Source organism: Colletotrichum tamarilloi (genome assembly GCF_030869305.1).
Source record: "Colletotrichum tamarilloi strain Tom-12 chromosome Unknown Scaffold_5.1, whole genome shotgun sequence".
NCBI classification, from domain to species: Eukaryota; Fungi; Ascomycota; class Sordariomycetes; order Glomerellales; family Glomerellaceae; genus Colletotrichum; species Colletotrichum tamarilloi.
Window position 1 is genome coordinate 335899 of NW_026849388.1, and position 14121 is coordinate 350019.

The following is a 14121-nucleotide window of genomic DNA, read 5'->3' on the forward strand; positions in this document are numbered from 1 at the left end:
CTTGTGAAGACCTGCAAAAAAGAGGCAACCACGGCCAACAGTCATTACTTTCTCCGCCTGGCAAAAACACCTGCTCAGTTCAGCATCCGCCCTACTGAGGTGTCCCTCGCCAGTAGTTCGAAATCTTTCGTCGACACGAGCTACAGCCAACAACTCTCGATCCTCAACATCATCAACAGACTCTTGGTCGTATTTCTTTCTTCTTCTTGGCTTTCTTGGGAACCGCAGCACTAAGGCATCAGCATTCTCACCATTCGTCGCATCCTCACCCATTGCTGTATTTGCTAGTTGAAGCTTATCAGAAGGATTTTCTTGCGATTACTCCTTCATCATGCGAGTCTCCAAGCTCGTCTCGGCATTATTGCTTGGCACTGCCGCAGCCCTTGCACCAATCGAGATTGTAGGCAGTAAATTCTTCGACGAGAGCGGCAAGCAATGGTTCATGAAAGGTACGCCAATCTTCCACTGCATTTCTGACTAGAATCCTTGGGACTGACGCAATCACAGGCATCGCATACCAACTGACACCAGGTTAGCCCAGTCTGTCTGAATGCACACTTACAAAGTCCGCTGTCTAACACAAAAGCTCGTCCAGATGACCCACTGGTTGATACTGATCAATGCACCCGCGACGCCAACCTCATGAAGACGCTGGGTACCAACGCAATCCGCGTTTACCACGTCGATTCCAGTGCAAATCATGACGGGTGCATGTCTGCCTTTGACAAGGCCGGCATATACACCCTCATCGACTTGGACACCTTTGACTCGTACATTCTTCCTGTTGGTGCCCCCCTGTTCTGTCCTATCTCCAGCTCGCGTGCTTTGGCTTACAAGAGGTACAGAATACTCCCTACTGGAACGAGACGCAGTTCAACGCATACGCCAAAGTAATGGACAACTTTGCGAAATACGACAACGTTCTCGGCTTCTTCATTGGCAATGAGATCATTGCACTTCCCACTCAGTCCCAGGTCGCCCCTTTCATGAAGGCTGCCGCACGAGACATGAAGGCCTATCGCGACAAGAAGGGTTATCGCAAGATTCCCGTCGGCTACTCCGCGGCAGACATCGCTGAGTTGCGGCCCATGCTCCAGGACTACCTGACCTGTGGCGGAAAGCCAGAGGACAACATTGACTTTTTTGGACTCAACTCGTACGAGTGGTGCGACCCAAACACGTACGAGACCTCGGGATACACAAACCTGCAAGCCATGGCCGAGAAGTTTCCTGTGCCCATCTTCTTCACGGAAACGGGATGCATCACAGGTCAGGGCCCGCGTACATGGGACGACCAGAACGCCATCTTCAGCCAGCCCATGGTTAATGACTGGAGTGGAGCCATGGTTTACGAATGGATTTACGAGGAGAACCGATATGGCATTGTGTCATACGGACCCGAAGTATCTAAGACCATCACCGCTGACGACGTGTACGATGGCTTTACCCGCAAGGGCACTCCAACCCCCAGAGCCCCGGAGTTCCAGAATCTGCAAGCCAAATGGGCCACCATCACTCCTTCAGGAGTCGCGAAATCCAACTACAATCCGACAAGCGTCTCTACCCGCGATTGTCCTAAAGCCACGGGGGGTTGGTTGGTGGACGGGAACGTCCGTCTGCCTACTCTCGGAGAGACGTTTAAGGGCAGCTTTTCTTCGAGCCCGACAGGATCAGTGACTTCGGGCTCAAGCACCAGCGCTTCCGCAGCGCCCACGCAATCCGCTGAGTCCTCGGCACCCGAGAGACCTTCGGGATCTGGCACCAAGCAAATCGCCGGTATGGCTGTTGGATTGGTTGGTGTCATGATCTTCTTCACTGTGTGGATGTAATTGGTCACGAAAATTTTTCTTCTTCTGTACATTTTGTGCATTCACTATTACGACGGATTGGATTATGGATTATACCCCTTTTGCGAATACACGGAAGCTTCGTATTGAAGCAGGGCATTTTTCAAGGCGTTGATGGCAAGAGGACGAGCGTACGGAGACTCGTTTCTAGACTTGCAAAGGGTTTGGTCAACTTAGCTCCATATTTGCTGAGTGAAAAGGGTGGTCTTCCAGGAGGGGGAGTGGTCACCAAGGGTTCCTCGAAAGTCGTTTCCTTGGAGAAGATGACGATGGAGATGAATTAATTAATAATACGCTGTCAGAGAACAACATGGAGAGGCCCTCCTAGGAGACCTTGAGTTACGATGATGGCAAGAGCCTCCCCGAATACAATAGACACCAATTTTCGATGTAAACGCCCGTTTCCTTCCACACATGTTGACGTTTTGGTGTCGGCGGACTCACATCCATTGCAACTGCCTTGACGAGTTGCTGCTGTACCATCTGCTGCGGGAAATCAATTCGCAATCTGTCGCCCCTGCGACTACCATAAAGCTTTCGTTCTCAGAGGAAGGAGAGTCTGGTGGTCTCAAAATTCAGACTGAGGAAGCCTCTCTGAAACTGACCTCTGTCATGGAAATATTCGCATCTTCCACTCGGCATTGCACAATCATCTGGGCTGTTTAAGCTAACGAAGTATGCCATATCTCAATCATCAACATCCTTCAACGAACAACATTCCCCAAGAAATCAACGGACTCCAACTTTCAACCAGCAGCATCGGTATCGGCACCATGCCCTGCTTCTTCTTTCAGTATGGCAACCCTCCACCCGAGACTACTCACAGGCACGCTCCCAGAGAGATGACGCACCACGAACCCGACCATCATCATAAAGCGGCCAAATCACACGGCCGTGCCGTCCACTTACCGAGATGGTTCACTTTCAGGAATTTCGTCTATCTCGTGATCGCAATCTGGACGATCATTGGCACTGTCTTCATAGCGGACTACATACGAACCCAGACAGGGCACCAAGCACTCTTTGATCATTCTGTACAAGGTGCTTCGCCAGATCCTACGGTTGATGGTGATTACCGACCAAAGGTATGGGTTCCATTGTCATTATTAGTTATAATAGTAGAGAGGACTTGTGCTAATGTTTGTCTTGCGTCCAAGTACACACATCGAGCCACAATATCTGGAAGGCCTTTCATGAGAAGCTCGATGGCCATGGATGCACGTACTAGCATGGCTGGATCCGATCACGCGACTCTGCAAAACATGTTGCTTGCTATTGCCGGCACAAGTCTCGTCCTTCTGGAATTACTCTATGAGTCTGTCTGGATTGGACATCAAGATGTACGTCAGATCTAGAAAGGGGAAAATACAGCATCGCTGACGTCGGGCGATTCACGATCGATGAGACCATCTTCCCCACGCGACAAATTGGCCCAGTTCTGCTTCGCTAGGAGGACGAACTCCTGAGACAAAATAGTATACCCCAGAGCACCGCGAGGAGCACTACCCCCGGGGAGCGACGCGGAGGGAACGATGGCTGGATACTAGAGGTCCTTGATGACGCGGGATGATCTGAATAACTTGGTTCTTTTGGTTAGGCTTACTGAGCAACCTCTCGGAAGCTCGCTCTTCCACCATGGCATTGAAGTATTTCATGCTGCCGAGCACAGCTTTCAAGCGCTTGCGTGAAAATACATTGCACAATAGCGTGGCTTCATGGAATAGACTTACAGCAACGACAATGCTGCTTCATTTCTTCTTCCGTTCCAGGCAGCCGCGTGGCGTACTCAGCGACAGTTTCTCACTTCACATGTTTGAGACGCTGATGCTATAGGGGTTGGGATAGGCTGCAGAGGCTTGATAGGAGGGGTTATAGACCGGGGAGCTACTTACCCAATTTGGATATGCCTGGTTTGAGCCTCGGTCGATGTTTGAACATCACGGCAGGACAACAAACAGGAGAGACCAGGGGGACAAAGTGTGGCTGAGATCCTGGATCTCTGGAGCCAGTCGCAATCTTCGATCTGGGAAAGAGGGCAGGTAGGATCGATGATGGTTTGGTGATTTCCTGGTTCGCATTTCCGTTTGGTGGGTGGCCTCACGTCAGACGGGCTGTCACATTCACTTATATCTTGTGGCACGGACTCCATTTTGTAGATCGAGGAGGGGTTTCGTTATGGACGGGCACGACGAGCAGTCTTATCAGATTATACTGGTGGTATAGTCGAAGGCGTGTGTACACGTGTACGTGTCGGTAGGTCTGAATCTCTGTTGTTCTGCGATGATACAAGATGGGAGGTGTCATCTTGGGCTTAGTGCTTGGTGTTAAGAGAAGTTGACAGGTTGGTTGGTGGGTGTAGACTTGGGAGAGAGAGGGAGCCTGTCAAACTATTTTCATGCTGACTTGTCCTAGGCGAGACTGTGACCGATCGTTGCCCTTGGCTTGATCGAAATACACGCATACACAGGCTGGGTGGTTTTGACTGCGCAGTTGCTCATCTCAGTTGAGCAGGGTGTGATGGAAGTGAGGCCCGAAAGAAAGATTTTGAGCACTCACACCAAAGACGGCGGCAGTCACGGACGAGGCTCTTTTTTCTTCTTTTTTTTCCTTTTTTTTTTCTTTTGGACCAGACTCTGATCACGAGCTTGATTAGTTTGTAGCTGTGTTGAGGTATAGATACTTTCTGCTATTGAGACTTGGACGTAACGTTATTAGCGATATGTGAGGTTCGGTATCGTATTACAGGCTAAGTATGGGATGGCCGGGACGTTTCACGTTTGGGAACACTGGGGATCGTTGTCGGTCGTTCGGTCGGTGGAAGCCATGGTCGGGACCAGAGGTTTCTGCCAAAACCTGACAAGAGATGGAAAGAAAGTAAAATCGGTGTGTGTGTACCTTACTTGACATGTTGCTGGAACGGGAGAGTTTGGAAGATGAGGCGACCCGGTTTTTCGTCCTGTTTTGGGACACCATTTCGGCAGACCGGGGGAATCAAGAGGTCAACGACGAACAAGAAAAGCACATAGTTTTTGGACTGACTTGCTGACTTGTCCTTGACTGAAGCTTGTGCGCCCCCTTCATCCCCTCGTCGGGACGGTGTGACGTGATGAGATTGTGGCTGTGGGTTTTGGAGAGAGGAAAAGATTAGACAAAAGTTTTTTGCAAACTCTTGCCTAAAAAGGCAATTGGATGTAAGAGTTATCGAGTTTCTCTGACTACCAAAGGTATCCATACGAAGCACAGCTAGACAGCCGTGGATCCGAGGGTTATGGGAAGTTGCTCAATGTCCGAGCACAAGGGAAAACGGATCGACGACTCTTTTCTAAATTCTTCTTTCCTTTTTTATCTCATGATTTTCCTTACCCCCCCCCCCCCCCCCTCCGTACCCGCTTGGACATAGGCAGGCCACGCATGTTGGGCGATCTGATCACCGGCTCTGCGACTGCAACCCACGTAACTTACTCATGTACGAAGTATCTACTTTACCTATCTGTCTTCCTTTGCTGGTGGTCAAAGAGAATATGAGAAGGGGAGAAAAACAAAAACATACAACACCAGGGATTCGCTGATCGTCACCGACTCAACTACTAGTCTGGCCCTCATCGGCTTGTCTATGGGAGAGCGGACGGGATCCCGAATTTTCCGATGGGTATGGTCGTATGTGCTTGCTGGTGGAAGGGAATTTCACTATGTTGGGTGAGAGTGGGCACGACTCCTTGGTGGTGATGGCAGTTTGATTGCATGGTGCTCACGCTATATCCCAAGCTCGCGGTCAACTCTATGTAGCATTTATAGAAGAGCAAGCAAAGATCTGAGTACCGCGAGAGCCTCAAACTTCCCTCATTTTGTGGCGGCAATGATAAAGTCCTCTTTACCCCGATTCCATCGGGCCTAGATTCAAAGTACAGCCACCGCCGGAAGTCTGGCATAATCTCCGACGCCGTTGTCAGTAAACCTTCAGAGAGGTCGGGAATTGGTGCTCATCACCTCACCTAGTGCATTCATGCTAAGGCAAGTATGTAAATGGGTAATTGGCACCTCTTTTCCGCCTCTCACATAATTCGCAAGAGCTTCGTTAATTACACTCGACATGCATACTTTACAATCCTCCTCGCAGCTTTCCTTCATCCCTAAGCTGGGATGGATAGGCATGTATATCCTCTTCGCCCATATACGTCATCCCCAACTGCAGATGTTAATTCTCATCAGGTCTGGGTTCCATGGGCCTTAATATGGCCTCCAACTTGCAAAAGTATCTATCCAAGAAGCAAGAGCCAAATCTTCGCTTTTACAATCGTACCGAGTCTCGTGGGGCACCTCTGAAGGAACTTGGTGGAACGCCATCAAACATCATCGATTTAGTGTCTGACTCGGACATTGTGTTCATGTCTTTGGCGGACGATTCAGCAGTGGCATCCGTGCTTGACACGATTCTCGAGGTTGATCATCTTGAAAGCAAGATCATAGTGGATACCTCGACGATTCAACCTTCCTCTTCGGCGACGGCTAAATCTAGACTGCAAGAGAGAGGAGCAGACTATATCGCCTCTCCTGTTGTCGGTGCCAGTCCCCTTGCTGCTAGTGCACAGCTGTTGTGGATAATGGCTGGCAAGGAGACTTCCATTAATGTTGTGAGACCTTATGTTACCGGTGTCATGGGGAAGAGTATCATTCCCACGGGCGAAGACGTTCGTCAAGCGAGCTATTTGAAGGCTGCAGCGTAAGAAAACCCAGACATGAACATCTACCTTGAAAGAATAAAAATCCTGATGGGAACTGAATATCTAGGAACTCTCTGTCGATAGGTATGGTTGAGGTGGTCGGTGTAGCTCATACTCTGGTTGAGAAAGCTGGATTGGGGGTCGAAACCGCGGAAGCGTTGATCGAGGAGCAGATTGGCCCGGTCGGATTGATGGTATCCAATCGACTGACCTCTGGGGCTTACATGCCTCCTCGAGGCGAGCGACCGTGGTCACCGGCTATCAATGGACTGGCAGCCGGAAGACAAGCCTTGAAGAGCGGTCCTCAGCCGAGATTGCTGTCACTCGTCTTGCAGCAGTTAGAGGAAGCCGTAGAGTACGCCGAAGGAATTGATCGAGAAATCGATGCGTCTGCAATCTATGGGGTTATCAGAAAGGATGCGGGACTCTCTTTCGAGACGGAGCAGGTCAAAAAGAGGGACGGCGATATGTAAGCGATACCTATCGTATATATATCGTCGGAGGAGGGTGTAATGTCACCTCAGTCTCCGTAGTATGGTGGTGGCCTGATAGAACAGAACCTTTTTTTCTAACTCTAAAGCATTTTGCGCATGTCAGTCGGTCGATCAATCCTACGGAATCCATCTACCATGCGTTGGACTCGCAAGGTGCGTAGCCTCCAAAAAATCCTTTTGCGCAGTAATCATAGCATAAATCTGCAGAAACCAGGCAAGCCGTCTGCCGAGCATACTTACAATACTGTAGACAGTAATATGCCGTGCTCGTCCAGCTGTTGTGATAACAGCATCAGCCGCAACACTAATCGACCTGGGATCGGCCAGCAAAAGACCCGCGGCTCATCCAATGATTGACCAGACAGGCCCAGGCTTCTTCTCGGCAAGTGCCCGGCTCTGCCATGGAGACGACGGAGTCTTGGACCGGAGCTCTCACCTGTGAGGCTCTGAACAGGCATCTGACTCTCGTCTCACGCCCCCGGGGAGTGGGGTGAAGGGGAGACGGGACAGGATGAACTTTCTGAAACATAGCTTGATGCCACGCCGTGGAGCCAATCGGCGTATGGTTTTTGCCCTTGCCTGCGTCCGTTATTTTGTTCCCGACTCCAAACTAACTCCATCTCCCCGTCTCCCGCCCACGGCTCCTTCGTGCTGGTGAATCAACCTCATCACCTTTCCCGCACGTTCCCTTGAAACAAGGCCAGAAGCCCCCTTCATGTCATGTGGGCTCCGGCTCTTTTTGACAAGGGACCGCGACGCTCTGGCCTCACTTTCTCGACGGCACTATCGTATCCTCGTCGGGTTGTGCCGGCCCCAGCCCTCTTAGTATGAATACACAGGTAACAGGTCAACCCTCACCGGTAGTAAGAGTTAGTTTGACCAAGGTCAACCAACGTCAGCCAAAAAGCAGATGGGCAGATGCAGGTGCCAAGTTGGATACAACACACCCCACGACAATCCGTGGAACCGCTGTCATGGGTCTCTGACCAGGGACATCCCAAGCTGACGCAGTAAACGCAGGACATGCCACTGCAAGTGACAGTGCGGGAGGGAGGGCTGCCAATACCGTCGTTCCTTTCTATGCCTATTCAGGTTGGTTCGTTTCGTTGCTCGAACTGAGCTTACACGAGGGGACGAATCGAACGCTCCAGCATAGCAACAAGTTTACCTCAGATCGAGTCAGAGTACGCTGGCTGACCGTTCATTTTGCAACTCTTGTTTTTACACTCCTCCGCTGATTTGGTTGTTGTATCATTCGTTCCCTCCAAGTGGGAATCGTACCCTATATTTGTCTATATCACGTCTCACTGGTGCCCGTTTCCCGGCATGCGAACCTCCCGGGGCTGGGCTTGGATCGCGCTCGCGACCTCCTGCCCTCTATCTTCACCGTCCCGTCTCTTCCCCGTGTCAAGTCTTGCGGACACATGACCCCCTTCCCGAGTCCCTAGAGCCCCGATACGCGAGGAGGATCATGAGGGAGAAGCGAAAGCAAGCAGGACAGAGGCATGCCCCGCCCTTGCCGGCATCCGCCGGACCTGATGCCTGTCTCCCCCGTCAGCTTCTCTCAGTTCCTGCAGCTCGTGTTACGACTGCCAGCCGTACTCGTAGCGTACAAGCCGCGAACAAGACATCATAAGCCGTGATGCGGGAACATGACCGCGAGGAAACCCAAGCCTGTCCACCTGTAGCACTTCCCGGCTGGGGAGCATGCCAGGCCGCAGACAAGTTCAACCCGGGCACCCCCTCCCCCCCCTCCATTACTTGCGCAAGATATCTACACCGCGTGGTTCTGTTGCATCGGTGGGTCGGTATTTAGACCCCTCTGCCACACATACACACAGGCACGCTGTTTCTCTATATTCCATGTCATTATCTGGGGGGGCCGGGCCAAGTTCTCTTCCCGTGTCGGATGAAGCTGAGGCAGAGCGCGGCTGGGCTGCGGATGCGGCATGCAGGAACAGGCGGTCTGCCTCTCCTTCGTCCCGCTGCAGGCCTTGCGCACGGCACGCACCAAACGCAACATCTCGAAGCTAGTGTTTTGTTCTGTTGGATCCCCTGGTTTCCTCGTTTCCCTTCGTATTATACATAGGTGTGGCCAGCCCACCCGCCCTTCCGTAGCACACACTCACCCACACACCCCCATATCGGATCCTCAAGAGGTCTGAGTGTCAGACTGGACAGAGACTCTATTTCGTAGCTCCAAGTTTTCTTTCTTTCTCGAGTCTTGGGCCTGTGGCTCATCCACCTCGTATTTCTCACGTCTACATGTTCCATTCACACGCACGAGTTGTAAGACCGTGAGCAACACAGTCAAGCGGCGTAAAAGAGTGGAAAGACATGTCGCTCAGATTCTATCAGACTCCCGGTCCGGAGCGGCCATGGCGCCCGCCGGTGATGGACGAGGACTGCCGGCGCTACCGCCGCCGAGCAAAGCGGACCGACAAGTGGATTCCGCCCCAACTTGCCTTTGAAGAAGTGATCAGGAATAACACGGAATCGGTGAGTGATATCTCTCTGCCAGCGCATGTGTATTCCAAGGGGACGACTGGAATTCAAAAATGACTCTGACTAACGGTCGGATGTCTTCAGCCGTGCTCACTAAACGACTTTGTGGACTATCTCGTCTACGTCGAGCAGGACGCGGAACCGCTGCAATTCTTCCTATGGTACTGCGGCTACGTCCACTCGTGGACGACTCTGGCGCCCGAGCAGCGTGCTCTTGCGCCGCGATGGGATCAGGACCGCGGCAGGAAGCTCACTGCCAAGGAGAGGAGGGCCAAAAACTCGAGTAAAGTGAGCAACATTCTCGAGATGCTCGACGAGGACAGCAGCTACGCCCAGGCAAAAGCGGGAGGGAACCATACGCGGAACACATCTTCGGCAACAAACTTCTCTCACCCTAGAGCAACTGGTCTCAGAGACGGTGAAAAGGAAGAGGTGGAAGAGGGGACAGTTCCGCAAGGTAAGACCACCAAGTCGAATGCTTCATGACATGCTAGTCCCATCAGCTATCACCGAATCTCGTTCTCACCACTTATACAAACCCAAACCCAACCTCAAACTCGCTAACATCTCTCCCTGCAGCACCAGCATCATCACAACCCTTCCGCGCAGACATCGACGCCATAACAAAACACTACATCCACGCCGACGCCCCGCGCCGCCTGAACCTTACAAAAGACGACCGCACCGCCGTCCTCAAAGCAACATCCTCGACAACGCACCCCTCGGCCCTCCTCCCGGCCTTTGAAAAAGCAGAGGCCCTCCTGCGCGGCAAACTCCACCCGGACTTCATCCGCCACAGCATGGCCAACGCGAACCGCGCCGCAACGCACCTCCTCCGCCTCCTCGGTCTCTTGCTGCTCACCCTAGGCCTCGGCCTCGACGCCACGCTCATCCTGTCCTCATTTTCGCGGTACTACCGCCTCCTCTCCACACCTCTACTCTTCTTCGGCCTCGCGGTCCTCGTCGCGGCCCTCGACGGCGTCTCGCTACCCCTCCACCTCGCGCGCAGACGCCACGTTCGGCCGTGGGAGGTCCCGGACCTGGAAGCCGGCCGGGGCAACGGTGCAGGCATGTACAAGAACAAGAAGGAAAGGGTCCCCCACCGCCGCGCCGCGACGAGCGAGAGCGTCGCGGGCGCCGTCGACCCCCTCCGCAAACCCGCGCTCTCGACGCTCGGCGCGGAGAATTATCTGTCCTTCAAGGGCGAAGAGTGGGTTGCCGCGTACGAGCGCCGGTGGCTTTGGCGGCGCGTGTTCGAGCGCAGCCGGGCGAGCCGGAACAAGCATCTCCGGATCCTGCAGGACGGCGTCGTTGCGGGGGCGGTGTTGTGGGCTTCGTTGGCGACGATTGGGGTTGGTGTTGGGTCGGTTTTTATACCCTCGTATCATTTGTTTTGAGTTAGGTTTGATGGATGGATTCATTGGCGGGAGGCATTTACGTTGAGAGGTACACTTACACTTATACCATGGATTCCATGACAGTCTTTTCTGGAGTTTTTGTGTGGAAGCACAACGGGTGGGTGCCCGGCGATTCAAGCATTAGATATGCGGATCTGCGACATCGTATAATACAATATCAAGATTTTAATGACTGGAACTTTATGACCTACACTGTCATGAATAACCGCTAATTCGTCCCACATGTGTACTCAAAGTAGAATAGGCAGGAGCGCAAGTGTTGAGATATGTATTATGCTCCAAAACCCCTGCCCAGCCGACCCTTCTTATCTACACTGTAATCATAGAATGACGACGACCGTAGTAAACAAAGAGGGGGGGGGGGTCGTCAGCAGGAAGAAAAACCCAAAAACAGGTCAAAAAGACAAAAGCTCAGGTGCCTAGTCCGAGACTCGAACTAGACCACCTTACGAAACCCTCCATCTGCACTGGAGTGTACAGACTTCTCGAGATTTCATACCAAGTTCGTTACTAACGGACCAGGGCGTTATACCGTTCGACCATGGGGATCGATTGGGCTTGGTTGACGAAAGAGCGACCTCGAGTGAATATAGAGGCAAGGCAAGCGCTGAATCACCGGTGCCTTGGTCGGGTGGTCCGTTGTATATTCCACCTTGCGTATTCCACCACCAGTTTCTAAATCCCATGTCTAGGAGTACCAATCCAAGAAGGACCTCGCGGGTCCAAAGGAAGGTATGGAGAGAGTGGTCGAATGCTTCAAAAGGTATCGGTATCTTTTTCCCTTCTTCTAAAACAGGGCTCAAATAGGGGTACTTTTTTTTCATGCTTTCTACATCTACCTTGCTTACGACTTGCCTGCCGCTTGTTGCTGCTGGTCGTAATAAAGCTCCTCTGCCGTTGTTATGCATTGCATATTCGCGCCGAGCTTGTTCATCGTCTCCAACCACTCGTCGTATCTAGGCGTCAGGTCAGTCTACAGCTTCCTGGGGTAATGGGTCTGACAATCACTTACTCGTCAGAGTCGAATACGATACCGCCACCTAAGAACATCACAAGTCAGTATACGAAACATCTCACCACCCAAAAAAAGACTTCAAGAAAACACTGGATAGGGGGAGCAGCAACTCACCAGCTTGCAAATACGCCACACCATCCTTGACGAGCATCGTCCGCAACGCAATGCACGTGTCCATAGCACCCTCCACCTCCTCGCCCTTCTCACCAACGCCCCCGTACCCGAAATACCCAACCGCGCCCGCATAAATCCCCCTCTTCTCCTTCTCGAGCTCGGCAATCAGCTCCATGGCGCGCACCTTGGGGGCACCCGACACCGTGCCCGCGGGGAAAATGCTCCGAAAGGCGTCGAAGCGCGTCTGCCCGGCCCGCAGCACGCCCGAGACCTGCGAGACGAGGTGCTGGACGTGGCTGAACTTTTCGACGACCATGAGGTGGTCCACGCGCACCGTGTAGGGATCGCCGACGCGGTTGACGTCGTTGCGCGCCAGGTCGACGAGCATGACGTGCTCGGCGCGGTCTTTGAGGGAGCTGCGCAGCTCGTCGGCGAGGCGCTGGTCTTCCTCGGGCGTCTTGCCGCGTTTCACGGTGCCGGCGATGGGGTGGGTGATGACGCGCCCGGCCTCGGATTTGACGAGGAGTTCGGGGGAGGCGCCGACGATTTGGAAGTCTTTGCAGTTTACGTAGAACAGGTAGGGGGAGGGGTTCACCGTCCGGAGGTGGCGGTAGATGTTGAAGGGGTGGAGGGTGGTCGGGCGGGCGAAGCGCTGCGAGGGGACGGCCTGGATGATGTCGCCCTTTACGATGTGCTTCTTGAGCTCCGTGACGTGGGACTCGTAGCCCTGCTGGCCGACGTTGGAGGTGTACTCCTGGCCGAGCTTGATGGGCTGCTGTTCGGGGATGGGGATGTCGGGGCTGTTGAGGACGGCGACGAGCTCGTCAATGGTCTGCGTCGCCTTTTGGTACTCGGCCTCGAGCTGGGCCGCGTCCTCGGGGACGTGGAGGTAGGTGATGACCTTGAGGACGCCGTAGAAGCGGTCAAACGCGACAATGGTATCAAAGAGCATGAACAGGGACTCGGGGATCTGCAGGACGTCCTTCATGGGCCGCGCCGTCTTGGGCTCAAAGTAGCGCACGCAGTCGTAGCCCACGTAGCCGACGGCGCCGCCGGCCATGGGCGGGAGCTGCAAGCCCGGAACGTGGGCGACTACGTGCTGTGCCAGCTCGGCCTCGAGGGCCGGCAGGGGGTCGCACTCAGGGCCATGGCCGGGACCCGTGGCGAGGACTTTGCGGGGCCCGGCGCCGACGAAACTGTAGCGGCCGACTTGTTCTGTGGCGGCGCTCTCGAAGAGGAAGGACAAGTCCGAGTCCTTATGGTGGGCCGAGACCTTGAGGTAGGCGGCGGACGGGGTGATGAGGTCGGAGGAGATTTGGCGGTAGACGGGGACGAGCGTGGGCTTCTTTGCGGCGTTGGTCGTGGCCGGGGAGGTGAGGATGGACCTGACCGTCTCGAGGGACGGTACGACTGCGCGCTGTGAGGCGGTATTGTTAGCTTTTGTGTGTCTTTTGACTTCTTGTAGCAGGCCGGCGGGAGGTCAATTGAAGAACTGGCAAGACTTACCGGTCCCGACATTCTGATCCGGTCCGTTGGCGAAGCTGGGAATATGTCGGTGAGTCGCTGCGTGGAGAGCAAGTTGGTGTGTTTGGTTTGTTGATCTGAGTCACCAGCATCCAAAAGGTTGGACTTGTATTGAATTATTTAGCCTCCGATACGTGGAGGGGTCACACATAGTCCAGGCAGGGTGGTAGGGTCCGATAACGCGGAATTTGGCTGCCGTTGCGCTTCGATAAGGTGAGAGACAAGGCGTTGCCATTAGTGGCACCTCCGCTGCGTGTGCGTCAAGGATCAGTGACACAACGGGACCCCACCGCCAGCCCATTGCTCCGCCAATCTGGTCTAGATCGATGACCTGAATGAGTAAGAGAGTCAAGACAGCTCACGTATCCCCGGTAAGGTATGGTAAATGAGTTCGGTCAGAAAGAAGACACGCCTTTCCAGGCGAGAATTCAGCTATAATTGATGATACCTTATTGCTGTACAAACATGAGCTGCGTTTTTGCT

The 14121-nt window shown here is 53.4% G+C and overlaps 5 protein-coding genes across 5 annotated transcripts; 4 read left to right on the forward strand and 1 right to left on the reverse strand.

Annotated features, from left to right (window-relative positions):
* Nucleotides 1-331: 331 nt before the first annotated feature.
* CTAM01_02207 (glycolipid anchored surface protein) lies at nucleotides 332-1829 on the forward strand (the record flags this gene model as incomplete). The annotated part of the gene is made up of 4 exons (XM_060518246.1): nucleotides 332-449; nucleotides 508-531; nucleotides 596-783; nucleotides 846-1829. 4 exons carry the CDS (start codon nucleotides 332-334, stop codon nucleotides 1827-1829), a joined length of 1314 nt encoding a protein of 437 aa, XP_060386879.1.
* Nucleotides 1830-2620: 791 nt separating this feature from the next.
* On the forward strand, nucleotides 2621-3202 carry CTAM01_02208 (uncharacterized protein; the record flags this gene model as incomplete). The annotated part of the gene is made up of 2 exons (XM_060518247.1): nucleotides 2621-2932; nucleotides 3005-3202. 2 exons carry the CDS (start codon nucleotides 2621-2623, stop codon nucleotides 3200-3202), a joined length of 510 nt encoding a protein of 169 aa, XP_060386880.1.
* Nucleotides 3203-6079: 2877 nt separating this feature from the next.
* On the forward strand, nucleotides 6080-7041 carry CTAM01_02209 (uncharacterized protein; the record flags this gene model as incomplete). The annotated part of the gene is made up of 2 exons (XM_060518248.1): nucleotides 6080-6567; nucleotides 6636-7041. The coding sequence occupies 2 exons, from the start codon at nucleotides 6080-6082 to the stop codon at nucleotides 7039-7041; spliced, it is 894 nt and encodes a 297-aa protein (XP_060386881.1).
* A 1970-nt stretch (nucleotides 7042-9011) lies between these two features.
* Nucleotides 9012-10964, forward strand: CTAM01_02210 (uncharacterized protein; the record flags this gene model as incomplete). The annotated part of the gene is made up of 4 exons (XM_060518249.1): nucleotides 9012-9128; nucleotides 9373-9561; nucleotides 9652-10024; nucleotides 10147-10964. 4 exons carry the CDS (start codon nucleotides 9012-9014, stop codon nucleotides 10962-10964), a joined length of 1497 nt encoding a protein of 498 aa, XP_060386882.1.
* Nucleotides 10965-11829: 865 nt separating this feature from the next.
* CTAM01_02211 (anthranilate synthase component I) lies at nucleotides 11830-13632 on the reverse strand (the record flags this gene model as incomplete). The annotated part of the gene is made up of 4 exons (XM_060518250.1): nucleotides 11830-11941; nucleotides 11998-12025; nucleotides 12115-13531; nucleotides 13621-13632. 4 exons carry the CDS (start codon nucleotides 13630-13632, stop codon nucleotides 11830-11832), a joined length of 1569 nt encoding a protein of 522 aa, XP_060386883.1.
* Between the last annotated feature and the right edge of the window lie 489 nt (nucleotides 13633-14121).